The following is a 25,709-nucleotide window of genomic DNA, read 5'->3' on the forward strand; positions in this document are numbered from 1 at the left end:
CCCCATTCACATTCATGTTAGCAAGTAGATCAGATTGGGAATTCCTTGCCAGACTAGGGGCGTCATCATGAAGCTCTTGAAATATCATCGGTAGCACCACGATGTGGGGCAAGGCTTCGCTCTTCTCCTCCTCCCATCGCCCGAAGCATCTCAAACTTCGCAGTAAGATCAACCGAGCGAGAAGCATCGGGGACTATCCCAGTGCCCGAGAACTCTTGCGCAAGTATGCCAAGGAAGTGCCGAACTCAGGGTACGAGCAGACAGTTCTAGCCGAGTGCATGCTGGATGCAGGAGGAGAAGCCGGTTTACAGCAGGCCCTCCATCACATCGACCTTGCCGGCAAACTTCACTGCGAGCCACAAGACCTTGTCGAGAACCGCATCCTCCGAGGAATCGTCGGCACATGTGCGGGTGATCATTCGGGCAGTCTGGTTTTCCTTGAGGGGTTGGAGGAAGCGACAGTCAGGATTTTTAACACACATGGAGCAGAGGAAGAAGACAGAGTTGAAACGTACTACCGCATGAGATTGTTTATATCCGCATATGCTGCAAAGCTGTCAGCGCTCCAGTCCTTGGGGAAAATTGAAGAAATAGAGGTTTGCTCAAGAGCACTTGTAGAATTCGTGCGATCAGAGCGGAAAAATCTGCTTGACATTCTTGAAGAAGAAGACACGATAAAGGGCTGCCTCGACCACCTCATGCTGCTTCGGATGTTGCGAGGGGTTTTGATGCGACCATTCATGGTCAGTAGCGGTCGAGGAGAGATTTGTGAAATGATTGATTCGCTTGAGAGCGTCTTACTGTCTTGCCACTTCCAACTTGGTTCCTCCTTCCGACGGATAGTCCGAGCTTCTTTCACCAGACTTGTGTGCGCAGGCGCGTTGATGCAGCATGAAGCTGCTCCTTCGCGCGGCCTGTTGGTTGAGGGAGCTCAGAAGAAGAATCTGTCGAGAGCTGTTGAGCTTGCAGTCTCCATTGCGATGAAAGAAGACGATGCAGCTGAGGCAGACATGATGGACGAATGCAGCGATCATGATGTTGTGTCTGATGGACCTTCGCTGCTGCCTTGCCCTGTTGACGAGTTGGCCATGCTCACTTGCTCACTGGATGTTTTCTCAATGCTTTCTCGGCGGTTTCCCCACTTGTTTGTGTTGCTTGATGTCTTACTCTTCTGATATAGGTATGCCCGCCAAGCCTTGCTGAGCTCAAATGTGCCGAAACCTCTTGGCAATCATCAGTTCAGATTGCCCCATCAGTGTCGACTGTACTTCTGCTCGTTGTTGGCGTCCTCACGCTGTAAGGATTATGAATCGACGTTGAATGCCGTGCAATCATTCATCAGGACCTTGAAAATGGAGAGTCTATCCTTGGAGCATGATCTCAGAGGCCATCCCGAGGTGCAAACAGAGGATCCCGAGGGGTTCAACTCAAAGAACAAGGTCAGGTTATTGATGTCGTCAGGAAAATATTTGTCTTCTTCGAACATCCGGGATTCAATGCAGGTCTATATCAGCAAGCTGATGTACGTGAAGGTGACACAGCTGCGTTGGAACGAGTTGTAGTTGTGACGATGATGTGACAGGCTTGCTATCACAGGCCACGAGACGTTGGTAAGGGGCTCGAAGTTGCTCGAGCGCTGCTGGAAGAAGGAGGAGCAGCAAGAGTGAAGGCACTGGAGGCTGTCGTGGTGGGGAACCTGCTCCGTCTGAAGCAAGGGATGCTGCCCTGCTCCAACGCTCCTGGGGGTTGCCTTGCGCATGTCGAGGAGAAGCGAAAAGTGTGTGGAGAGAGCGTGAAGCTGTTGGAAGAAGCGCAGGGGCTGGAGCCTATGGACGTCAAACTGCGCGTGCTCGAGGCGTTGGCGCTTGCCTTGTCTGATCAGGTGAGCTGAGAGAGATAGCCGGGGGGTGGGGGGGTGGGGGGGGGGAGGGTTGGAGGAAGAGGGTGAGAGGGAGAGAGAGAGGGAAAGAAGGGAGAGGGAGAGAACTTGAGAGAGGCAGAAGGAATGCGAGGATCGGAATGGAGGAGGAAAGAAACGGGAGAGAGGAGGGAGGGAGAGAGAGACATCTTGACACGTCAGTGCGAAGATGAAAAGGGCGGAAGAAGTTCTTACAGACTGTATGGGATGGATGGACGTAGAGGACAAGGAGTCGCTCTCTTTTGCTTGTCTGTTTGCCATGGTCTTGTGGTCCAACGGTTCATCTCTGCTCTGCTATCCTTCCCTCTTCTCTTCTCTCCTCTCCTCTCCTCTCCTCTCCTCTCCTCTTTGCTCTACTCCTCTACCCTACTCTACTACTCTTCTCTCCTCTCCTCTTCTCCGTTTGCTCCTCCTCACGTGAAGTATATCAGGGAACGAGAAGCTCGCACTTGATGTTATGGATCAAGCGCTCGCGACACCTTCAGGTCTATCAATGTTTTGGCTCTTCTCGTCTCAGCTTCTATTAGCGGAAGCACTCGGTCCTCTTGTTCTCTGGGCGCAGGTCCTGCATGTGAAGCTTCTGACCGCGAGCATGCAACGTCCTCAAGGTCAGAAGACGAGTGGAAGAGCCTGCGAATGACATACGAATGACATACGAATGACCTGGGAGGCAGCACTCAAGCTTCTCTTCGATGTGATTCACCGAGCTAGCCGACAGGACCTTGTTCTCGCACGCGATTCCACCTCCTCCCAAGACGCGCTTGTCCACTTTCAGCGCCTTCTGCAGGACGTCGAGGCCGGGCGAGGAGGTTGCAACGTGCAGACAGCAGGGCTGTGGGTGGCGTGCGCTGAGACATACGTGCTGGAGAGAGAGCTTGAGCACGCGACTACCACCATCGCAATCGCAAAGAGGTTGTCGCCCTTCCTCCCAGACGTCGCTTTCCTTCAGGTAGGACGGGAGGAAGGCGTGCAGGAGCAGGTGACTTGGCTACTTTCAGGGGCTCATCGCGAAGGAGCTGGGGAAACCCGATGCAGCGCTTGAATATTTCAACAAGGTCTCCGTCACGTTCCCCTCGTCCTCGTCCTCGTCCTCTCGTCCCACTCATTTCATCCTCGCTGTCGCCCTCTCCCTTGCTCTCTCGCTTACATTCAACATTTTGTACGATGTCTGTCTCCTTTCCTTTCATCTCCTCCACTTCCTCCCCTGTGCTCACCTCAAGTTTATCTCAGACAATCGCTCTCGATCCCCAGCATGTCCGAGCTCTGGTGCAGATAGCTGAGATGCAAACGAAGGAAAGGTAGAGCCTCTCCATTTCCAGCTCCCTCCCTAGTCCGTGTTTGCCTTGGATTCCCTGAGTAACTTCCTTTAGACTACTTCACGTCGTTTTCGCTGCCCCCCTCCTACTCCCTTCGATCCGCCTGTTCACTCTCCTCGCAGTCCCCGCGAAGCTGCTGATCTTCTTCGTCGGGCTGTTGCGAGCGACAGCAGCGTCTCCTCCAGCTGGAAGCTTCTCGGGCATTCGCTGAGAGAAATGGGAGACGAGGAGGGAGGACGTGAATGTTTTCAGCGGTACATGGAGCTTGAGAGGTCTACGCAAACCATTCTGCTCCCTGCTGTCTCTTCTTACATTCGCTCTCAGGATTTCTGTTCCTGTCTCCTTCCTGCAATTTCCCGTGCAATTCGGCAGCTGAAGAGGAGGGAGTAAAACACATTAAGTTTATTCACTCAGAGGATATTTTACACCCAAGGCTTACTTATCTCACACCCTCGCGCCCTCTCAGGACGGAGTCATCAACATTGGCTGCGGACTTGCGTTGAAGAACGTGAGAGGCGAACTGAGAGGAAAGCGTCACGAGGATTGCAAGCAGATGTACTGGAGGCGGAAGCGAACAAAAGGAGAGAAGAGGAGGAGGAGGGAGCTAGAGGCATGAGCAGGAGGAGGAACGAGGAAAGGAGGAAGAGGAGAGGAGAGGAGAGGAGAGGAGAGAAGGATAGAAGAGGGGGAGGGAGGGGGAAGAGGAGGAGATGTCAGCAGACAGGGACCAGCGAAGAAACCTGCAGGATGATGCTCGCTTGGCATCCTTGGCGGCTGACCGGATCATTCTTTTTGTCGATCGCCTTCCCTTCAGCTGTCCCTGCATTCAACGTAACATTAGCTGCCGACGGATGGAAGGCAGGGGGAAGAAGGACGAGGACGAGGACGAGGACGAGGACGGGGATAAGATGTCTGTGTGTTGGGGGGGGAGAGAGCGGGCGGACGGGGGCGGGGGGGGGGGGGGGAGGGGGGAATGTCCGGGACTGAGTCACCTCAAGAATGCTTGAGACGGGAGGAGAAAGGGCCTCCCTGCATCCCTCCCTCCAGTTGGAGATTAGTGAGCTCTGCAGCAGAGGGTGAGCTGAGAGGATAGATGGGGTAAGTCTCTCACGCTCTCAGGGGTCGAGAGCAGCTTGCTCTTAGCGTTGAAACTTGAGTTGTGAGCCGTGCGGGGGGAAGTGGTGTCAAGATCGTCCAGGAAAGTCCTGCTCCTCGTCACTGACTTGCTCTTTCACCATCTGCCTCACCTGTAACCATACTGCTCGTCCTCGCCTTCTCGAAGCGCCATCTCGTCCCTCATCCCTCCTCCGAATGACATGTTTGACGCCTTGTCAACAAATAAGAACAAGAATGTCGTCCTGGTCCCTCTCTACCTGACTCCCGCTCAGGTCCAGCGATATTTCTCCAATGTCCTTCTTCCACGCGTCGTCGCTGACGTCACAGATGCCAAGCTCGTCGCTCTCAAGCTTGAAGTGAGTGTCTTCGAACTCCGAGGCCGTGACCTGCACCAAGTCAGCCTCTCCTCTCGCCCTCTGTATATAACTGCATTAACCTGATCGAAAGAGTTTAAGTCCGATCGCGGAGCGTCAAAGGAGTCGCACAACTCGGGCACTGGATCGCAGAGTCAGGTGGGGCGAGAAGTGGAGGGAGGAGGGAGAGGGGGTGAGGGAGGAGGAGGACGGGGGAAAGTAAACCTGCAGCATGCGTGTCTGATAGCATCCTCTCCATCTCAGTTACCAGCGCTCCTCCTAGCTCGCATGATTCGAGTCCTGCAGACAAATGTGTGAAGGTCGGCTAAATGATTGATGTGATTGAGAGTTTGATGACGATGACGATGATAACTAAGGATGAAGATGTAGAAGACGGAGAAGGACCTTCGTCGTCGAAAATCTTCAAATTGATGCGTTTGGTCTCATCAGGAGCTGATAGAATATCACCACGTCAACAGAAACTTTCTCATTTCTACCAGGTTTTAGCGGGTCTGCCTCGGTCTTGACAGTCTTGGTCGCAGGAGCTTTCTTTGCTGGCAAGGCGAGTGAGTTCAGACACGTTGGTAGTCAAATGACTCACCAGCTGCCTTCTTGTTTTGTTTTCCTGACTTGTCGGATGACGGCGGCAACATGTGAGAGCTGTTGCTGTCATGTATGCCGTCAGTGATACCCTGCTGCTGCTGCTGCTGCTGCTGCTGCGCTTGTCAGAGGCATTGGGGGTACGAAAAATTCAAGAACCAGGAATGCCGTGTTGGTAATATCAAGGATGGGAGCCATTTGACTCGACTGCCCGCTCTTCTTTGATACCTCCGGTTTCTTGCAGAAAAGTCAAAACCCTCTAAGAGTCCACCTCTCTCTTCTCACCTTCGTCGAGCTGTTCTCAGCGGTTGACTGGCTTGTTTTGGGGTTAGGAACAGTTGTGATTTTCTTGCTCAGCTGAAAGTTGATGTTCTTGTCCATCTCAACGATAGAGAAGGCAGACTGCATTCCGCCATGACTGAAGCTGTAACTTCCATACATGCTGCTTTCCCCCTTCTGCGCAGCCGTTGATGTGGCAGCGCTGCTTGTTTTTCTCTTCTTCTTTGGTCCTGGGCCGGATTTCGCAGCAGAAGACATGGAGGAGTTGCAGAGAGAGAGAGCAGGCGATGGGGCAGGGGCAGGGGCAGAGGCGTGTGGATGAGCATGATGGGCATGAGGAGGGATCCAGTAAGGATGAGGGGGATGAGTAGGAATGTTTGCTGTCCTTGCTCCCCAGCCGTTGGGAGGATTTCGATGATGCATGTGCGTCTGTTGGAGCATAGTGTTGGCTCCGCTCATGCTGAAACTTTTCTCCATCATGTCGCTGTGAACACTGAGTGAGGTTGTTGTGGAACCAAAGCTGTACGCTCACCGATCTCGTTTCTTCTTTGAGCATCTGACGGGAGTGCCATCGGGGTTCAGCTTTCCCCTGCTTTTCATCAACACTTTGAGCAGGTGATCAAGAAGAAGCTTACATGGCGATGTTCTTTTCTTTTCGCATCTTCCTTCTGATCGTTGAGTTCCAACGGTTCTTGATCGCGTTGTCAGTTCTTCCCGGAACCTGAAGTCACATCTCAGATGTCACACCATGACATCGCTCTGATCACACCAATTTGGCAATTTCTGCCCACTTATTTCCGTGGATCTTTTGAGCCTCCATGATCAGCATGTCCTCCTCCTCGGTCCATGGACCTTTCATGATGTTTGGATCGAGCTGGTTATGCCACCGCTCTCTGATCTGCTTGCCCGTTCTGTTTGGAAGGAACGAGGCGACGAGGACCCAGGACTTGTCTCCATGCTTATCTACCAGTTTCCTGACCTCCTCGTCCTCCTAATCTCATTCTCAGCAACAATCAAACGATGACAGTCAAACTTTCACCTCAGGAGTCCAAGGGGCCTTCTGTCCATTCTTCTGATTCATTTTCTTCTCATTGTCCAACCTCCGCAGCTCCTCCTCCTTCCTCTGCATTTCTTTTGCACTCATTCGCATTGCTTCAGCGGCTGACATTGAAGGGAACGAGAGATAAGTGCTTGCGGGAATCCCGACGGACCGGTTCATCTGCCTGGAACAAAGCATTTCTGCTCCTTCAGATCTTCCAACCGACGTAAGGCATGAAAACCTGCCAAGAAGGCAAACAGATCAGAATGATCGTATAACAGATGATTCATGCAAATGATCTACCATCACAGAGCTCAAATATCAGATTCTCCGCTCACGTCTGTACAAATGTTATCAGTATCCGCTCATACGGTAATAGACAGGCAAAACATGAACAACAATCATCTTCTTGGTCGGATATTCACGCAGAAGGATGACAAAGGATCTAGAAACATTGCAGAAGTCTTGAGGATCATATTCGCTAACGGCTTTCGCAATAACAAGTTGTACGAATCAATGCTGTATGTTTACGAAAAATTGTTCCGAGCGAGCAACAACACAAGAGACCAGGGGAGGAAGAGAGGATCGTCCTATCAAAAGTGAGGCTCAGATCATGCGAAGTCGATGTATAACGTTGGGGACATGAGATTGAACTTGTATGCGCAAGAGGGGCAGAATGCAGGATGCAGGAGGGCAGGTCGGTCAGTGCAGTCGGTTCTGGGGAGAACCTTTCTAATCCGTTTTCCGCGAAGAGAATAGGCATGCTCGGATTTTCTAGAATATTTAAATCTACTTGACTATTGTTCAAATATTTATTTACATTTGTTTATAATTTTTAAATGTTTTGTGGAAATAAACTTTTCCTAAAGACCCTAGTGAAAAAGCAAACACCCTCTTTAACGGCACAAACCTACTGGGGCCGACAATTTTTACTTAACGACACTATGGCGAACATCCGGGTGCAAGTCAAGTTCCGAAGTTCCGGGGGTGGCGGGCCCGCCGAGTTGCCGCAGTGCCGGGAGCCGGGGCCCGGGAAGCGGCGGTCACGTTGGCGGTGGGCCCTGAGTTACGGTCCCCGGCACCGTACGCCGTGACGGCAAAACTTTCAGCAACGGTGTAAAAATCAGTGACACTGTGGACGGTGAAGGCCCGGCGTGGCAGCTGAGCCTGAGTGTGCGGTCACCGGGCGCGGCCGCCAGGCCACGCCGGGCCGCCGCGGCAGCCTGTACTGTGAGTGACTCTGTGATCTTCTTTACTCAAAGTTAAGTTAAAAATCAGTACGAGGACAATCAGGAGACTTTACTCAAAGTTAAGTTAAAAAGCCGGGGATAGTGACTCGTGTGAGTAAAGAACACCACTCAGCCGAGTGGCATGCCACGGTGAGTTGTCGGGCAAAAAATTGAATTATTGGACTTTTGTCCAGCTAAAAACCTTTCCAGGAAGAGATCGGTGATGAGTAAAGGTTAGTACGGTCGAGCCAAGAAATGGACCTAGGCTGTATAATGGTCATACAAGTTGACTAAAGTTGTTGCCCTCTCACTTCGACATGCAAGTTCTGTACTTTAGTACTGATGTTCTATTTTCGGTGTTGACTAAACTTCTCTTGGTACAGAGGTTCAATTTCATGACCAAAAACTCCGCCTCATCCGGAGTTCGCAATGTAGGAAACTTGTGGCGGTGATTGGCGGGATTATGGTTGTTGCGCTTGACTTGGCGGTGTTAACGTTAGGCTGCAGGTTTGAGCTCATTCACCACTTCACTCAGCTCCATGTCGACTTCGGAGCTACTCAAATCGGCATTACCAATGGCAACACCAATGTAAGTTGAGTATCTTGACTCCTCTTGATCGTTGTGATTTTGTGTCGTCTTAGAATGGCCTTGACCATGCCGGAACCAGTTCCACCGACGAGGTTGGGACCATCGGGTATGCGTCTGGTTGTATTATCCGTGCATTTCTTAGTTTCGGAATCATTGACGAATAATGACTGACCTCTGCGTGTACTAGTGTTGGAAATGTCTCAGGAGGTGGAGAGCTTACCAATCACCTTCACAATGGAGGCACCAGTGTCGGCGGCTTCATCCATGACTTCGGTCACAACCACATCGACAACGTGACAGGCAGTGACGTGAATGGATCCGACGGCATCTTCGGTTAACAGAATCGGATGTCAAGATCATGACATAACGCTGCCCCGCTCAGGCAATGGAGATGACATCAACCAAGGCAACTGGTTCGAGCATTCCCAGTACCTCAGGACCGACCAGGTTCATGTTTTCGTTCATCTGCACTTGTGTTTGATGATATTCCCTTCAGATTCCATCTGACGACTTCGTCGTTGGAGGACGCGTATGTTCACGAATGTTTAGCTTTGCTGCTTGTTGACTCATGAATCAGGGCATGTATGGTGACTACGCCATCCACGCCTTGTGGACGGACACCACCAACATGGACAACCTTCGTGCTGGAGCATTCGGAGGCCAAATTGAGAGTGAGGATGGCAGATTCAGTCGAAGGCGAAATTAACAGCTTCGTTGCAGCCATGCCCCTCTCCAAGCATATCAACTCGTCGTATGCCAACAACGACACCGACAACAACAAGTACTGGGGCGGCGCCTCTGGTTCCGGCTGCAACCCCAACGGCTCTGGCATCAGCGGCTGCACTGCCGGCTCTGCTTCTGGCTACGACAACGGATGGCAGAGGTGCGCGGGACGAGTGCCGGGCATGTCGAACTGATCGTTCACAGGGATCCCCTCACCGGCGGTTACATCACCTACGGCATGCACAGCACTGGCCCCATCAGTGCCGTTGGAGGAGCTTTGAAGTGGCCCCGCTGGCCCGACGCTCCCAACACTGACTCCTCCAAGTACTACTAGATGTGAGAGTGGAGCCTCAGCTATGCCATCTGTTGGCCCCAAGACAGATTAACTAAGGGAAGAGTCGATCGAACTCAGTGCTGAGATTACAAACCGTGATTATCCTGGTTAGCGATTCAATTATTCAACACATTGTTGTCTGGGAAGCTAATCGTCATTGCTATCTGTTGTTTTCCTTCGAAAATTTCGCTGTCAAAGATTTCAAATACTTGATGTGGCCATGAAGCAAGTTAACCTTATTGGAGTTGGATTTGCCTTCGCGTCCCCTGGTGGCAACCGTCAAAGTTGAAATTTTCTTTGTTGATGCAGACCTTTTGAACTGAACGACACCGGGTTTGGCTATTTCTTCTGTGATGTCTCCCTGCTTGCATCGTTACATGCGCGAGCTCTTGTTGAAATTTGTAATCACTGTCTCTTCCTCCTCTACTTTGAAGATCCCTTCAGCCTCGTCATCTCTGATTCCACTGAACACCTGCATGGGTGTCAAAGCGTTTCAAGCGGCTCACAAGTCGCACGTTGTGCTCCTCGTCGCTGTCGTGGTCAACTTTCTGCTCGTAATATTTCTTCTGCTGACTTTCCATCAGCTTGACCTGCGCACGCCTTGTCACGAATCCTGGCAGAACAAGACCAGACACCTTGAGGTCATTTTGAATCCGTTCCTCCTCCACATTGATAATACGAACTGTTTCCCACTTGCCATAGCCAACCTCCAGCTGTGGCACTCGGATGGGCTCTTGTTCTTAACTTGTGTCATCATCAGTCAGAGCTGCAAGTTGCGCACCTTCAGTCGATGTTGTTACTTCTGCTTCTTTGCGTTTGCTCTCCATTTTCAATAGTTTCTTTTCATTCATTTCCTGTCGAACAAAGCAATTCAGCTCGAGACAATTGTATCGACATCATCAGACTCCGACCTGACCGTTGAACAGCATCTCAAGCTCGTAGGAGTCGAAATCCTGACAGATTCATTTAGTTTGTTTCAAGACAGAGATTTCTCTTTTTTTTCACAATCGTCTTCTCCCACGACGAGATTTTGAAAGTCCCGCAAGCAGTGGTCTATCACATTCATGTCAGTCAAGGAGGGCCTTGAGTCTTGATTCATTGTTCTAGATCACCAACCTTGCGCACCAGCGCACCAAGACCAGACGAGAAGTACCCTTCGTTCGCCCAGGAGACCATCTGACAAATTGCTAAAAAGAAGGGAAAGCACAACGACAGCAATCATGCAAAGAGGCTAAACCCACCTGACTGGAGGGGAAAGGACCAAATACCTTTTCATGCTTGTTCTCTGCTTTGCTTCCGGGCTTCCTTATCTTTGACAATTCCTCGATTTCTTTGTCGGCATCTTGTTCTACCGGCTTGTATTCCCACCATCTGAAGAAGCGAGCATGAGACGTCGGGTTCTGGACTGGGGCACCCTTACATCTCTCGTTTCTTGGTTCGTGTACGACCATGAGTGCTGCTGCCTTCCGTTCCTTGCTCATCTTGTGCTTCTTCATCGATCTCCAAGACAATTCCTTGTAGACAAGATCAAATGAATCATTCACGTAAGGCAAGTTTACCCTCTTTTGCGAGTTCGTCTGCCAATGCCTTATCTTCTGTGGTCGTCTTCTGCAGCGGAGTAGGTACAAAGACTGATTCATTTGGATGTCGATCAGTTGGTTTCGGTGGTGGAGGTGGCGGAGCCTGGGCTCTCAAATTTGCGTCTGCTGGAAAGAAGGCTGAGGAAACATTCATTCTGCCTGCCGCGTTCACTGGAGCAACATGCACTTGTGGATGAAACTTAGCTGAAGGAAACAACTCAGACCTCACACAAGACTGCAAACAAAGACGACAGACCTGTACCGATCCCTACATCTGTGAGAAACTGCTCTCGTGCTTTCCTCTCAATTTCTCTGTGCAAAAAGATCAGCAAGACTACTCTAATGCTACACGCTTAGTCCACCTCATCTCCTTCTCCATCTGTGCCTTCTCGATCTCCTCATGTCGCTTCTTTTCGCGGTTGTTTCGGACAAATCTCGCAACAGCTTCTTTGTGTCGGTCGCCTATTAAAATGTTAAGTTTGATGTCCACTCATTAGCCATTGCACATGCTCCTACCACTCTCATGCTTTGTGATAGCCATCTTGCTGTCATTCATCCAGCATTTGCAGTATTTGCACCAATGCTTCGCTTTCGAGACCCAGAACTCCGTCATCTTGGCAACGTTTTACAGTTTCTGAGACAGTTCAAATGTGAGTCTTGACATAAAGGCGGTAACAACCATATGACGACCCTGTACCATCCAAGGTTCTCCACCTTGTTCCCTCACACCATTCACGCCATTACCCTCTGCCCCCTCTCCTTCCATCACAGCCTTCGCCCTCTCCCCCCTGCTCTGCCCCCCTCCCTCCCCTCGCCCTCCCAGAGATTTTACAAGACTTTTAATTGAAATTCCTCTCCCCATCGCCCCTTGCTCTTCCTTGCTGCCTATCGCACGCACTCGTCCTCCTCTCCTCGTCCCCCTCCCCCCTCTCTGCATCTTCGAAAGGCGTGCACCCTCCGTCCCGCCCATCGATGACGAGGGGGCGATGTCCTGCTTTCTGATCTTGCAATGTATCAAGAGGTGAGATTCAGGAGGATACAGGATAAGAAGTTTAGGATGAGCATATTAAGAATAAAACGAAGAGCAAGCGTTGGGAAGGAGCAAGAAGAACAACGGTTTCCATCACTCTGTGGTAACAACTTTTATGAAACGAAGGTAACATCATGAATTCATCTCAAGCTGAAAGAAAAGCGTCATGTTCATAAGACAAGGACGACGTGACTTACATGACTCAGCAAGCCATCAATGTCATGTAGCATCTGTTGTATCCGCTGCTCCTTCTCTTGTTGGGTGGCGTTCTCCGGTATCGTGAAGGAAGGGACAGCAAGGGCCTTGTGGGGCAATGAAATCAATCAACGGCAAGTGCTCCCCCTAGATCCCTACCTCAGTGTTGCCAAGCACAGGCTGTGAATTACTATCACACGGCTTCAGTTCACTCTGCGGTGCTGGAAAGCTAGACGGTCCCCTTCTCTGCATGTCGCGTCACTATTATGGCATCGTGACGGTAAGCCAAGTACATAAACTTTCGCTTTCACGACTCCCCCAACAATTCCCATCTCCTCTTCAAACTGCTTCAACTCTTCTGGTGAAACCTGCTGAAGTATCAGACATCAACATGCTGCTTACACAACATTGGTCACCTCGAGCTGTTGCTGCAGCAGTCTCGCGTCTTGTGTCTTGGCTGTTAAACTTTGCTCTGAAGCTGGCTGAATAGTCTGATCATGTTGGCGTGAAGTAATGGTCTTTTTGCTAATAACCGCTTCTGTGCTAGAGTTGTTGGCAAGAATTTCCGCCTGTTCTTTGTCTAGAACTTCAACCATTTCATCCAACAACTTCGCTATCTCATTTAGATCTGTTCAAATCGTAAGGTTTCCCACAGAACAAGGAATTGCTCCGAGACAAGGCAAATAGAAGAACAGAACATACGAGGAAATCACTCAAAAAGCTTAGCAACCACTGAAAATATGATGATATTGAGCTAGAGAGATGTAATATCTCCCCACGAGACACTTCAGCGCTTCTTTGACTTGATCGTCTTTGCTTTCCAACAAGCACTTGTTCCAAGGGGTTCAATATCATCATATTCAAAGTCCATTTTCGTTCTCTTACGGCGTTGCGGAACAAGAATTCTCTCTGGATACTTGCCTTCATTCACGTGGGCTGCTGTCTTGCCATTGCTTGTGCTAACATTTGTTTTGGGCTTTGATAGATCTGCAGTGTCGATTGTCACACGCTTTCCTTGCGCTGTTTTTTGTGCTCTAATCGGGGACGGAGGGTCAGGTGAAACCCCGTCTAATGGCATGTTCGAGGCCTTTTGATCTGCCAATTGCACTGATCGCGTGATTTCGTCTGCTTCTGCCTTTTCTCTTGAGGTCAGACCATCGAAAGAGTCCTCGTCCTCGTCCTCGTCCTCGTCCTCGTCCTCGTCCTCGCCCTCGTTGCCTTCGTCAATCTCGCCGTGGTTGCTTTCATCGAACATTTTTGACTGCATCATGCTTTCAAGTCTCCTTTGAGTCTGCCGAATCTCCTCCAGCATCTCTACCGTACCTTCGTGCACTTCAGGAGTTGTTTGTTCGCAACTTTTAGATGCCATTGCCGGCGTAAAATTCATTGGTTTCCCAGCCTCTGCAGATTCGTTTTGGTTTTCCTTGTAAAAGCGATCTAGGAATCCCTTTTGGAACATGTCGTTCAAGTGATCTCCACCATATTCCTGCGAGGGTTGAGGTGCAGCCGCTGGCTTGTTCATTTGCACGAGTGTAGAGTTGTGAATAGAGAAGCCCAAGTCTTCTAGGTGAACACCAACGGTTTCCGAATCCGTGTCATCAGCCAACGCAGGGCCTTCGGCTCGCACAGGGTCTAAACCATCATTAGGAGACATCCTCTGCGATGACTTTGCACTCGAGCCCTCTGTCACTTCCATATGCTTGTCTGTACATTTCTCCTGTACCTGTTCACCGGTGTCCTCTGCTTTGGATTGCTTCAAAAACCATCTTGACAGCCAGAGAGCTGCATTGTCCGGTTTGTACCTTATGATATCCTGCACCTGCATCATATCAAAGGCTCAGTCTCAGTCCCTTGGAACCTTAAATACATACCGCATGTCGGAACAAAGGAAGCACGTTTGAACGAAGATAAGGTAAGGATTCTACAAACTGCTGGGGGATTTCATTATCTAGATCTTCCTTTCCGTTGGGATTTTGCAGGGAAGATATGATGTCTGACATTTCCATGGTCCGATTGAGAAGCATTTGCAGGGCTACATCCTCTCCTGCAATTTTCTTCTCGTACTCTCCATGTCCCCCGCGCAGGCATAGCGCTTGGGCGCATCCCCTCGTACTTGGACTTGGCTGAGACAAGCTTAGCATGATCAGAGGAGATGAACGTGTGGGAGGAGAAGAGAAGAGCGTCTGATCTGTGGGAGGAGAAGAGAAGAGCGTCTGATCTGTGGGAGGAGAAGAGAAGAGCGTCTGATCTGCTCGTTCCAAGCGAAGGAGGAGCGACATCACCCCTAGAATGCGACCCATAGACAGCATGCTTCCACGAGGCCTCGTGGGAAGACCTGACAAGCCCCCCTCAGAGGGCCGGTTTCAGCCGGGGCCCGGGCCCCCGGGCAGCAAGCCTGACAGTGAGGCACTGCGGCCGCGTTGAAGAAGGGGCAGCGCGTTCTCGCCAGGTAAGGAGCTTTACTCAAAGTTAAGTTAAAATCAGTACGAGGACAATCAGGAGAGTCGAGGAGAGAACCGGGTAGGAGGCAACCGAAGGCCAAGGTGAGGAGAGGCAACTCTTCTGACTGAGTACTCGCGCGCCTCTTAAGAGCACTAGGATTGCTTGGTTAGGAGCGCCGGTTTCACGCAGCGCCGGTTATTTCACGAAGCTGCAAGCAAAGGTTTGGTATAATGATGAAAACGAAGCGTTTTCCTAACAGCAGGACAGCTCAGGCTTGCAAGCCTTGAAGGCTGTAGAGGCCGGGATGCACCCCGACGCTATCGCAGAAGCCATCCGCTCGACATGTCAGCAGGCGCGACGGGAGCGCATTGTCTGGATGGAGCGATGCATCCAGAGATTGGTTTATGCAGCAGATGGAGGAAGCTAAGAAGATGAATCGCCTCGGTGTATGTCAACTTCGAAGAGATCGGACTGATCCGACTCAGCATATTGGGATTAGGGGCGCTGCAGCGGAATATGAAAATCCAGGATTGTTGATTAGCGCTTTTCATGACCGGTACTTTTGACTGCACTTATACGGGTACTTGCCCTCGCACAGAAGCACCCTTTTACCCCCATTATCATTGAGTAATAGGGGGTGGGGTATTTGAATTGGCATGGGCGGAAACCTTCAAGACCACCCCACTCCCCTCGACACTTTTAACAGACGACATGTTTTAAGGCTGCGAAAACGTTTTAGAAAGATACGAATAATCATAAAATAAATATAAATTGGAAACACAGTAGAAAAGACTTAGAAATACAATACAAATGTTCGAATTTTTTTGGTACCTGATTCAATTTCAATGTGTACTGTGTTTCTGGGTTTGGTACAAGAATGAAGCCACCGGGTCCTTTTCTGCTAGTGCTTTCACAAAACGGGGGTAGGGTAGTCCCCCCTGTCCCCCACCCATCCCTATTTCAGGGATTTGAATTTTTCCCAGAGGCAAGTTGCCACGGCACAAGTTGAGACACATGCCAGTGTGATCTTGAAATTTGGCTTAAGATTTTGAACATTGAAACGTTGATTAATCATGTCAGGACCAAATCTATCAAATTCGTCATCCCCACCTTTGCAAGGAAGTTCCTGCAGACGAAGCAAGCAAACCATTACCCTGGATGATCATCGGAGGAATTGCTCACCTGGGAGTCTCTGGCAAGTCGAGCGGGCTTCCTCTATAAACAAGGAAAATGGCAGGGACAACCTAATGTCAATGCTTGCCTGAAGGCCATAGGTTTGAAAAGAGATCATTTGTAAAATGCAAATCTTTGTAACACCTGGGATGCAGGTAGATCTCCTGAGTTGTTGCTTCGAATCTTACAAGAGTCTGAGGAGCAGAGAGGTTTTAGTCATCATGTGGATGAAGCCAAACGCGAAGGGATTATTTCCCCTCACTCCGATGAACCAATTCCGGCTTGTTACGATGCTATCAAAGATCCAAAAGTGAAAACAGCGATTCTGAAGAAGATCCAGGGTGACACTGATGAGGCCCCCTTCTAGATGTGGTCACGAAGAAGGTAGATCGGCACTTTGCGTCACACAAGGCCAATTGTCGAGTGAAATGGGGACATTTTGCTGATCTATTTCACCACAAGTGTGAGGATGACTCTGGACAGGAAGCGGCCGAGGGGCCTCGAAAGCAGAAGAAGTGCAAAACTTCGAAATACGATAGCCTTACGTTCTTTGAAGGCATTCTGAGCAGTCAAGCCTTCAAGACAGTCATAAAAAATGAACTTGCCACGAATAAGGAGCTTCAAAACTGCCTGAAACCTGCGGTCAGGCAAATGATGCCGAGCGCGCGAGAGGCAGCAGTTGCCCTGACAGCAAACGGTATAACGAAATCGCAGTACCAAGGATTCTGTCGTGCAAACGATAGCATGGCTGGCTGCTTTATTCCCATGCCAAAAATATCACGGGTTACTACTTCGGAGTGGAAGAGAAGCATGCGTTGTGCCAAAGATTCAAACTGTTCTGTTTGCCAGATGGAACACATTGCCTCGGCCTTCTTCAACTTGTCGAAGAGTGGATTGATATCTTCAAACTTCACGGGAAGCATCGCCTTGTTATCACGATCAACTATGACTGTGCAACAATGACATTCTCGGCTGGCAATCCTAAGAAGGCAACTGAAGTCACCATTTCCATTTTCCCTTACGGCGTAGACTGTTCGAGGAAAGAATGGAAATTCTGGCAAAAACTCGTTAGAAGTTCATCGTGCCTTATGACGATGTCCTACATTCCATATGGAGACAGTCCTGAGGTTTTTCAGAGGACTGTGAGAGCTGGATATGATGAAGTTATTGATCTCTTGAAGGAGAAAGGTATTCACATCTACAACAATCAAGCAGTCGGGGGACTTGAAAAGACATTAGCAGGTGGTCAGCCTGACAAGATTATCCAAGTGGAGTTCGTCAAGAGATCTGATTTGCAAGGGCAATGGAATATGTACGGCATTGGTGGAATGACCGACAAGGAGGGCAAGTTCTGTCTCCACTGTAACGAACTCCTCAAAGATCACAAGGCTGGGAAATATTTCGAAATCGAAACAATCGTTTCCAACGAAACTCTGTCCCAAGTTTGTGAAAGACTGGACATGTCTACGGAGGGCATCAAGTTGTTAAACAGAATGTTGAAAAGTCCCGATGCTTTCGAACGAATGTTCGACACCTCGGAAGGAGAATTCCAAGAGTTATTAGCTGAAGAAAATCAGACTCGACTCCAAAATTATCTGCAAGACCCAGAGTTGATCATGGAGATGGGAACAAAGATCCCAGTGATTCGTTTGATCGAAATGGACAGATGCAGCGGCGAAGCAGCTTGTTGCTCGTTTCATGCTTTCATAAGAACGACGAACATGATTATTGGATGCCTTCAAGAGAAAGCGGCGCAGATGAGAAAGGTCGCGACAGTCAATTTTCAATTACAAGAGCAAGGAGTGAATGTCCAATTCACCGAGAAGTCTCATAGCAGGAAGCTGAACGGTGAACAATGCGACAGATTCGTCAAAAAGGCATCAGTCGTCATCAATACCCTTTACAGCGATCCTGCCTATGCAGATGACAGAGAACGATGGATAGGCGTAATGGAAGAATGGGACCTCTTAAGCACCATGCTGAAGTGTCAAGAACTTGACAAACTTGAAAACCTGGATTTTCAAATCGGTTTAACCCTTCCTGTGAGGCTACGAACGCTTATGCTGAATATTATCGACCTGGTTGGAGATCCTAGTTTGATGCAGTCATTCTACTTCCACTCGCTCCTTGTTGGGCACATTGGCCAACAATTCTACGACCGTTTGGTACAATATGGGATCCCTCTTGGATTACTGAACATCAGTAACGTCGAAAATCGCCACAGACATTTTGGAAGACCTTCGTATTTGCAAGTCCAACCAGAGGTAAATGCATTCGTCTCAAAAAAAAAAAACGTCGAAGGGTTTAGGGTTTAGGGTTTGCCAGGTGTAGGGGAAGCCGCCAGGGCGCCAAGGAAGCTGCAAGCGAGAGGTTTGTATACTTCAAATAGCTTTCTAAGTATGGTTCTTCAGTATGATGAAAATGTTCGCAACCTGCTGTATCGGAGATCATGCCAATACACGCAGAGCGGACTTGTGGATGCCTCTGTCCTCGAAGCTGATCTCGTCGAGAGGGTGAAGAGCTTCGCGAAGCGTTATCCTAACAGCAGGACAGCCCAGGCTTGCAAGGCTGTGGAGGGATGCACCCCCGACGCTATCGCAGAAGCCATCCGCTCGACATGTCAGCAGGCACGACGTAAGCTTCTACAAGAAGCAATGACTGGATGGAGTGACGCATCCAGAGAGTGGTTTATGCAGCAGATTGAAGAAGCCAAGAAGGAGAAGGTCGAGACATACACCGCCTCAGCAGGCAACGAGGTGACTTCCTTCATCTCCATGACTCTCCTGGGCATCTCCTCGGTGTATGTCAACCATGAAGAGAAGCTGAAGAAGAAATTCGAAGAGATCGGACTGGTCGTAGACTCAGTGCAAGAGAGTAAAGCAATCATGTGGAAGGCTCCGTATAGACCCGAGATAGCGAGTGCTGGAGAGATCCCGGTGACTGTTTCCTTCCTCCGCAATGCACAAGCGGAGAAGCTCTGGCAGGGAAGAGAGGACTTCGCGATCGATGGTCGCAAGTTCACAGCTGTACATGTGAGCATCGTGCACGATCGATCTTTCAAGATTCGAGCCAAGAGAGGACCCTGGGGCAAAGGGGGCAGCTTGGCAGAGCTGACCCACCTGCTAACCTTGGGCGGCATGACAACGGCTGAGATAGCTGCCGTCTATCGCTATCAGCTGCTGCGCCAGTCCCTTGCAGCGGTCCAACTCCAGCCGCTGGCAGGCATGCTGGTCGCTGGGGCGCCAGGACAGCAAGTCCACAAAGGCTTAGGTCAGAAAGGCTTCGTCGCTGTAGGGGCCAACGTCATCTGGAGACAGAGGGAGGTGGAGTGGATCGTCTCCTCGAGCTACCCAGAGGCGAATGATACAGCATTTCGAGCTTTCCGAGAGAGCGAAGCGATGGAGGGAGTACACCTGACTCTGTTCAGCGAGGACCCGAAGATCAGAGAGGCGCTCGCAGTCGAGTTGACAGCTGATCGCTTTGTGTCCAGAAATAAGTTGAAGAAGGCATCAAGGATGCAGAAGAAGGCAGGCGGCAAGGACGGCAAGGAGATCAAGATCATCATCAAGTCGACGGCGGCATCTGGTCGCTTCACGAGGAAGGAGATGGAGGGGCTGTGCAACGGCGGCAACACGTCCATCGCAAGAGTCAAGAGAGTCTTGTTGGAGATCGCTAACAGGCTCGAGATCAAAGTTGAAGGCATCGACATGGAGGAGGATTTGAACACCAAGTCCTGGAACGGGTCCAAGCTATGCATCCTCCTCGGCTCCACGGAGGATGCTCGACGCATGATGAAGGAGCAGCCCTTCTATCTCGAAGGCGCAGCAACCAAGCTCGAAGCAGTCGGCTTCGACAAGGAGCCTGAGGCGGCTGGTCAGCGGGGCACCAGCGACGCAGCGCAGCGACAGGAGGAGAGCGAGGGAGAGTGGCTGGAGTTTACAGACCTGGAGAGGATCACAATGGAGGCAGCATCTCCGTCAAGCCAAGAGGACATGCAGCTTGTCAGCGAGCTGTCAGCAGTCATCGAAGATGCAGCTTCTTTGAACGAGGCGGGGACGAGCGAGCCAATCAAGCTGGTCCTGGACAAGGCCGTTGGCAACCTCCACGACACCTTCTACTCTCCGGGGAGCCTGGAGTTCATGTCGCTGGGAGAGTGGGCGAAGACGCCAGAGGAGCAGGGAGTGGGACGCAACGTTCTCAAGGAGAAGCTGGGGGAGTGGCTGCAGAGCAAGCGCTGGACTCGCGTGCAAGGAGAGAGCAAGAAGGCAAGGAGGGGCAGCGCGTTCTCGCCACGGGCAACGGCAGCTGCTGAGCTTGAGCAGGAGGCGGAGAGCGACGACATAGAGCGTCGATCTCTTAGCTTCCTGTTCATAGCACTGAGTAAATTCGCAGAGATGCATGTGCTGGCCTGCTCGCTGAAGGTGGACAAGAAGGACCGACTGCGGGTGGAGATGAGGGAAGATGACGAAGAAGAGGAAGACATGGAGGAAGAGCAAGGCGAGGGCGAGGAAGAAGACGGGGCGAGCCCGTACCGAGCTTGAGCTGAGCTCAAGGTAAGGAGAGAAGGTAGGAGGCGACCGAAGGCCAAGGTGAGGAGAGGCAACTCTCCTGACTGAGGCTGAGGAAGCTGAATGGAGGAGGAGTAGGTGGCGACCGAAGGCCAAGGTGAGGAAAGGCAACCCTCCTGACTGAGGCTGAGGAAGCTGAATGGAGGACGAGTAGGTGGCGACCGAAGGCCAAGGTGAGGAGAGGCAACTCTTCTGACTGAGGCTGAGGAAGCTGAATGGAGGTAGAGTAGGTGGTGACCGAAGGCCAAGGTGAGGAGAGGCAACTCTCCTGACTGAGGCTGAGGAAGCCAAGAGAAGACAGCAGAAGTAGAGAGTAGAAAGACGCCTCAGAAGCAGGGTTCGCATTATAGGCCGTGTACTCCCAATGCTCGCGCGCCTCTTTAGGGTTTAGGGTTTAGGGTTTAGGGTTTAGGGTTTAGGGTTTAGGGTTTAGGGTTTTAGACTAACTTGCCAACTTCCTCTCGGCATGCTGGTGGCAGCGCCCGCAGCACTTCGTTCGAAATGAGGTCAAGTCCTGCAGCCTTTCGTCTCGGCGCCGAGGCGAGCCAGACATCAATCTCTCCCGGTGCCAGGGGTCTGGTGATTTCCTGTTGTTGTCTCCTTGAAAGCTGCACCCCCTCAGGCGGTGTGATCCGTCTTGGGGCCACGGTTGTGAACGACTTACATTTTGTGCAGTACGGGGTAATCCCTCCCCCTCCGATGGTTGGTAAGTTAGTCAATGCAGCCCTAGAAGGCAAAGCTGAGGTTCTCAACAAGACAGCGAGAGTACGCCTCCTGCCAAAAAATCAATTCTGTCACATTCTCGAAAACATGCGGCCAATATGCGTCATGTCAACGCTTACTCGACTAGTTCAGGCAATCCTGGCGCATCGTCTGAGTAAGACAGTAGAAGCAAATAACGTCCTCACAAACTTCCAGGAGGGGTTCCGTCCAGGCAGAAGCACAAGTCGGCAGGCTCATCGACTGATCTCGATCGTAGAAGAAGCAGAAGAGGCCAAAACGTCCCTCATTCTCTTGTACCTGGACTTTGCGAACTTCTTTAACAATGTGGCGATCGAGGTGGTCGAGCAGGCAATGAACAGCCTAGGCTTCCATCCTGAAGACATTAGAACTGTGATAGCCTGCAACAGTGGAGTCGAACTGCAAATACAAACAAACGAGTTCAACACAGGGAAAATACCTCTAATGATCGGGCTGCCACAAGGTGGAGCAAGTAGCCCACAACTGGCCAACTTGGTGCTATGCATCCTCTCTAGGCAATTGGACAAGTGCAGCACAGGAACAACAAACAACCTGTCCTTCGCCGATGACATGGTACTCATCGCACACACGATGAAAGAAATGCGAGAGTTGGTAGCAGTGGTGGATTCCTTCTGCAAATGGTCAGGACTGCAAATCAACAATAAGAAATCAGAGATAACCAGCTTCGACTATGCTCGCAAGGGAGAGGTTCCTGGTGCGAACAAAATAACGGTCATGGGGGAACCTGTCGAAGCCCTACCGGCTACTAAACCGTTCAAATATCTCGGCTATCGCATCTCTCTGTGGAAGGAAGAAAGACGAAGAATAAAGGGCTGCCCTTTCACTTGGGGAGAACGAGCATACGTCTTTGAAAAAACCAAAGAACTGATCAACAATATCAGCTCGTCGAGTTATACTCCTGCGCAAAAATTTTACCTGGTGAAAGTTGGAATTCTCAACGTCTTTCGCTACTCCGCAGTCATGACTGGATGGACTTGGCGAGACCTACAAGAATTAGATCAACTGTGGATACGAGCTTTTAAAAAAGCGTTAGGCCTAAGCAAAAGTACAGGGAATGGTATATTCTACCTGCCAACAGAGAATGGAGGGCTGCAGGTCCCTCATCCTGCCCCAATCCTAGGGAGAGCAGCGTTACGATACATCGAACGAGAAGTGAATAGTAAGCATGGTGGAGACATCCAAGATAGACTGATATCTAAACTCAGAAACTCGTGCGTAAAATGGGGGTGTCAAACAATGCTCGAGCTCCAAAGAGAAATGAATTTTCGAACTATGGAGCGGGATGTGGTGCGGGGACCCGAAGCTTTAGCAGTCTGGCTGACGGAAAAACTAAACACGAGGATCAGCTGGGCCCATATAGAAGCAGGTCACCTACCTGGAAGCATCTCCCTCCTTCATAGGATGGAGGATATGGTGGCAAACTTGAACGACTGTAACAGACCACAAGGCTGGACGACCTTCCAAGCCTTATGGAGGCAACTCCCGAAACTCCAATTCTCCTTGCTACGCAATGTACGACCTATCGCGGACGAAGAACTGCATTTGCCAAGGAAGCTCTGGCCTTTCCCAAGGCAACGCGAGGAGGCGGAGGGGATCGTAATGCAATTGCTACAAGAAAATGTCATCTGGGTAAGCAGCGTCAACAGAGCATCGGGAACAAAGAGGAAAAGACGAGAGGTTGTCACACAGGATAGTGCTACAACCCGAAAACGAAAGTCACACCCGCAATCAGAGGAGGACCGGGAGGAGACATCCAAAAAGCATCGGGAAGCAGCAGAAGAGAGAAGGCCACACCCAGCTCATGCAAACACAAGATCCCTCATGGCTAAATTACTAGGCAATCTGGATCAACAGGAACACCTTATCCTAAAAGGTAAGGAAAGTTTCAAAATCAAGGGCGACATAGCAATCATGGACCGGCCCAGAAGTCACACGGGCCAAGAACAAGACATCAAAGAAGCCGAACCTTCCCTTCGCTCGGCGCCATTTGCGAGGAAAGAAGATGAAGATGGCGCCAAGAACCCAGAGAAGACAGAGATCCTACTGCAAATTGCTAAGCATATCAGCAAAAAACACAACAGCTTACTCAACTCGCAAGCTTGGTGGGAACATCTAACCACCGCCATGGCTGAAATTCGAGATAGACAACAAGGCCTTCCGCTGTCGTACGAATTTCTAGAACACTTGGGGATGCTCGCTGAAACAAAACAGTTCAGCAACTGGCCCACCCTCTATCACCCGACAATCCAGGCCGCAACAGACAGCTTGCAGGACGACGAGGTTCGACGTGAAATAATATGGATCGACCAACAGGAGCAATACCTCAGCCACGCCGCATGCGAGTCCGGAACAATCATGATCGGATGGAACCAAACTTGCTTCAGGAAAGAAATCCCTGACGGCTTCATGCTAGTCGGTAAGGTACCTAAAGGATCAGAAATATGTTACGCTGCAAATTTCTGGAGGACGGGCGATCGGAGCCTCAGGAAGTCACAAGACGACCTGATTGTCTACTGCAAAGAGTCGGAACAAGAGAGAATAATTGTCCAACTCACAGTACACCTGATCCCTGAACGGGAGGAGCTACAAGAATACCGAAGGAAGCAAAACGAAAACTATCAAGCCTCGGCCAAACAGGAGAAGAACAGGAACCACGTGTGGTCCGCAATCCACGGCGACATATCACGAAACAGGAAGGGTCGATCAATGTCGATAGGATACAGCACGCAAGAAAAGGAAGGAGAGCAGGAACGCGGAGCGATCAAGATACACGGAAAATGTAGCGTCATCAGAGCACATACCATCGCACTCTGCATACTCCTACAAGCGATTTGGGAACAAAGAGGCAAACAGAAAACAATCAGGAAAATCTTCGTCCTCTTTAAATCAACCCGAATGCATCGCTTTCTTACGGACACCCTCAGATGGTCTACCATGCAGTATGAAGACGAGCTCGTATACGACTTGGCAGGAAGACTGCAGGAATGCCTGAGCAAATTTCAGCGGGAAGGCATTGAGATCAACCTCTCTCTGATCGCAGACCACACCGTAGTGCAAGAAGCTGCAGAGGAAGCTCGCAAGGGAAAATCCTCCTTCTCCTCCACGTGGGAAAGGGCCCTCATCGACAGCGACTTGGGATTCTGCATTGCAGACGAAGAGAACTTCAAGCCGGGGATGGATCGACTGAAAATATGGGATAAGATAATCAGAGAAGAACAACTGGAACTGAGGAGGAAAGAAGCCCCCCTTACCTTGACGGAAACCTTTCTCCTGGAACCACAAGTGGGCAGAAGGATCCTAGGTCGAGCCTTACAGAGGTGTCGAGGATCAGTACTTCGGACAGCCATCCAAGCTATTACCTGGTCAGCACCTACGAGGAAAAAGCTGTTCCAGTGGAAGAAGACGACATCCCCCTGTTGCCCATGGTGCGAAGGCAGGGAAGAAAGCTGGGTGCATATCCAGCTAGCCTGCAAAGAATTTGAGCTCATGATCGCTTTGGCACACAACAGAGTAATGGAGACAATCAAGGGATGCCTGACAGAAAGCTGGAAGAAGAAAAGTGTTGAACAGGAGAGTTGGTGGCAAACGCCAATCAACTCTATGACAGGGCTAGGACTGACTGCACCAGAGCACGGCAATCTTATACCAGATGGGCTCTGCTACTTCAGAGGGAGCAATCGCATTGTGCTGGTGGAGATAGCAAGAACTTCAGAGTTCACGGGCGAGGGAAGCAGTCTGGCAAACCTGAAAGCAAAGTTTCAGGAGAAAGAACAGAAATATGCAGCACTGCGGGCAGAGATGACAAGTAGGAGCGACAACACAGAGGTCATACAAGCCACGTTCATTGCAGGAGTGAGAGGCAGTATTATGGAGCGGGAATGGACCACAAATTTCCGGAACTTGCTCATGGACGAGGATATGATTGACAGAGCCATGACCAAGATAGTCATCCAGCTGCTCGAAGTGCAACACATGCTGTGGACCTCAAGGAGACGAGGAGACACGACCAACAGAGAACAAGCATGAAGGATATAAGATGGTTGGAAGATGAAGGGGTAAATATCAACGAGGACAGATCACAAGGGAAGCCTCAAAAGCTAGCAACCAGGATCAGCATGGCTGGGAAGGGGCAAGGACACAGAAGACAGATGAAGACGAAAGGGCAACGGTCAACGGACAGACCGAAGGTAAAGCCTCATAGGCGAAAAACAACCAACATGGCAAGGAAGGGGCAAGGACACAGGAGACAGATGGATGACGACAGGGGAAAGGTCAACAAGGACAGACTGACGGGGAAGCTTCACAGGCGGCAGGCGGGGAAGGGACATGGACTTAGCGCAAAAACTGGACAGGTGGGACGGTTACACTGAAACCGTCAACCCGGGCCCGGAGGAGACACGGCCGCACCGGCGGCTCGGAACTGAGGACTATGGAAACAACAGAAACAGCGAAACAACGATAGA

General features: G+C 50.5%; 8 protein-coding genes across 8 annotated transcripts; 5 read left to right on the plus strand and 3 right to left on the minus strand.

The window, feature by feature from the left end:
* Positions 1 to 101: 101 nt before the first annotated feature.
* GUITHDRAFT_142613 (hypothetical protein) lies at positions 102 to 3,610 on the plus strand (the record flags this gene model as incomplete). Its single annotated transcript, XM_005827674.1, is given in 12 exon segments — positions 102 to 1,109; positions 1,181 to 1,296; positions 1,343 to 1,439; positions 1,503 to 1,532; positions 1,583 to 1,882; positions 2,350 to 2,403; positions 2,436 to 2,526; positions 2,593 to 2,897; positions 2,917 to 2,973; positions 3,149 to 3,216; positions 3,357 to 3,506; positions 3,559 to 3,610. The coding sequence occupies 12 exon segments, from the start codon at positions 102 to 104 to the stop codon at positions 3,608 to 3,610; spliced, it is 2,328 nt and encodes a 775-aa protein (XP_005827731.1).
* A 2,603-nt stretch (positions 3,611 to 6,213) lies between these two features.
* GUITHDRAFT_75327 (hypothetical protein) lies at positions 6,214 to 6,663 on the minus strand (the record flags this gene model as incomplete). The annotated part of the gene is made up of 3 exons (XM_005827675.1): positions 6,214 to 6,303; positions 6,352 to 6,573; positions 6,622 to 6,663. The coding sequence occupies 3 exons, from the start codon at positions 6,661 to 6,663 to the stop codon at positions 6,214 to 6,216; spliced, it is 354 nt and encodes a 117-aa protein (XP_005827732.1).
* A 1,650-nt stretch (positions 6,664 to 8,313) lies between these two features.
* On the plus strand, positions 8,314 to 9,496 carry GUITHDRAFT_142615 (hypothetical protein; the record flags this gene model as incomplete). The annotated part of the gene is made up of 7 exons (XM_005827676.1): positions 8,314 to 8,439; positions 8,493 to 8,556; positions 8,644 to 8,772; positions 8,822 to 8,886; positions 8,936 to 8,968; positions 9,177 to 9,322; positions 9,367 to 9,496. 7 exons carry the CDS (start codon positions 8,314 to 8,316, stop codon positions 9,494 to 9,496), a joined length of 693 nt encoding a protein of 230 aa, XP_005827733.1.
* A 160-nt stretch (positions 9,497 to 9,656) lies between these two features.
* GUITHDRAFT_113284 (hypothetical protein) lies at positions 9,657 to 11,689 on the minus strand (the record flags this gene model as incomplete). Its single annotated transcript, XM_005827677.1, has 15 exons — positions 9,657 to 9,762; positions 9,808 to 9,857; positions 9,906 to 9,968; positions 10,012 to 10,086; positions 10,132 to 10,235; positions 10,278 to 10,350; positions 10,408 to 10,449; positions 10,502 to 10,549; positions 10,613 to 10,672; positions 10,765 to 10,867; positions 10,917 to 11,010; positions 11,056 to 11,280; positions 11,333 to 11,388; positions 11,439 to 11,538; positions 11,593 to 11,689. The coding sequence occupies 15 exons, from the start codon at positions 11,687 to 11,689 to the stop codon at positions 9,657 to 9,659; spliced, it is 1,296 nt and encodes a 431-aa protein (XP_005827734.1).
* Positions 11,690 to 12,206: 517 nt separating this feature from the next.
* GUITHDRAFT_154070 (hypothetical protein) lies at positions 12,207 to 13,020 on the minus strand. The gene is made up of 5 exons (XM_005827678.1): positions 12,718 to 13,020; positions 12,595 to 12,669; positions 12,461 to 12,547; positions 12,304 to 12,408; positions 12,207 to 12,256 (listed from the first exon to the last, which is right to left on the minus strand). Exons 1-5 carry the CDS (start codon positions 12,895 to 12,897, stop codon positions 12,239 to 12,241), a joined length of 465 nt encoding a protein of 154 aa, XP_005827735.1. The 5' UTR covers positions 12,898 to 13,020; the 3' UTR covers positions 12,207 to 12,238.
* Positions 13,021 to 17,226: 4,206 nt separating this feature from the next.
* GUITHDRAFT_142617 (hypothetical protein) lies at positions 17,227 to 18,184 on the plus strand (the record flags this gene model as incomplete). The annotated part of the gene is made up of 2 exons (XM_005827679.1): positions 17,227 to 18,118; positions 18,141 to 18,184. The coding sequence occupies 2 exons, from the start codon at positions 17,227 to 17,229 to the stop codon at positions 18,182 to 18,184; spliced, it is 936 nt and encodes a 311-aa protein (XP_005827736.1).
* Positions 18,185 to 19,548: 1,364 nt separating this feature from the next.
* Positions 19,549 to 20,868, plus strand: GUITHDRAFT_154071 (hypothetical protein). Its single transcript, XM_005827680.1, has 2 exons — positions 19,549 to 20,482; positions 20,554 to 20,868. Exon 1 carries the CDS (start codon positions 19,624 to 19,626, stop codon positions 20,455 to 20,457), a length of 834 nt encoding a protein of 277 aa, XP_005827737.1. The 5' UTR covers positions 19,549 to 19,623; the 3' UTR covers positions 20,458 to 20,482; positions 20,554 to 20,868.
* Positions 20,869 to 21,535: 667 nt separating this feature from the next.
* Positions 21,536 to 22,539, plus strand: GUITHDRAFT_154076 (hypothetical protein). Its single transcript, XM_005827681.1, has 5 exons — positions 21,536 to 21,857; positions 21,906 to 21,937; positions 21,998 to 22,110; positions 22,162 to 22,261; positions 22,315 to 22,539. The coding sequence occupies exons 1-5, from the start codon at positions 21,670 to 21,672 to the stop codon at positions 22,404 to 22,406; spliced, it is 525 nt and encodes a 174-aa protein (XP_005827738.1). The 5' UTR covers positions 21,536 to 21,669; the 3' UTR covers positions 22,407 to 22,539.
* Positions 22,540 to 25,709: the final 3,170 nt, after the last annotated feature.

Source organism: Guillardia theta (genome assembly GCF_000315625.1).
Source record: "Guillardia theta CCMP2712 unplaced genomic scaffold GUITHscaffold_65, whole genome shotgun sequence".
NCBI classification, from domain to species: Eukaryota; class Cryptophyceae; order Pyrenomonadales; family Geminigeraceae; genus Guillardia; species Guillardia theta.

Coding starts and splice junctions, on each gene's coding strand:
- GUITHDRAFT_154070 (XM_005827678.1), bottom strand. CDS start 12,897: ATGGTTGAAGTTCTAGACAAAGAACAGGCGGAAATTCTTGCCAACAAC. Junction 12,670..12,717: donor TGCTGCAGCAACAGCTCGAG/GTGACCAATGTT, acceptor ATACTTCAGCAG/GTTTCACCAGAAGAGTTGAA. Junction 12,409..12,460: donor CTGTGCTTGGCAACACTGAG/GTAGGGATCTAG, acceptor TTGCCCCACAAG/GCCCTTGCTGTCCCTTCCTT.
- GUITHDRAFT_154071 (XM_005827680.1), top strand. CDS start 19,624: ATGGAGGAGGATTTGAACACCAAGTCCTGGAACGGGTCCAAGCTATGC.
- GUITHDRAFT_154076 (XM_005827681.1), top strand. CDS start 21,670: ATGATCGGGCTGCCACAAGGTGGAGCAAGTAGCCCACAACTGGCCAAC. Junction 21,858..21,905: donor GTAGCAGTGGTGGATTCCTT/CTGCAAATGGTC, acceptor ATCAGAGATAAC/CAGCTTCGACTATGCTCGCA. Junction 21,938..21,997: donor TGCTCGCAAGGGAGAGGTTC/CTGGTGCGAACA, acceptor CGGCTACTAAAC/CGTTCAAATATCTCGGCTAT.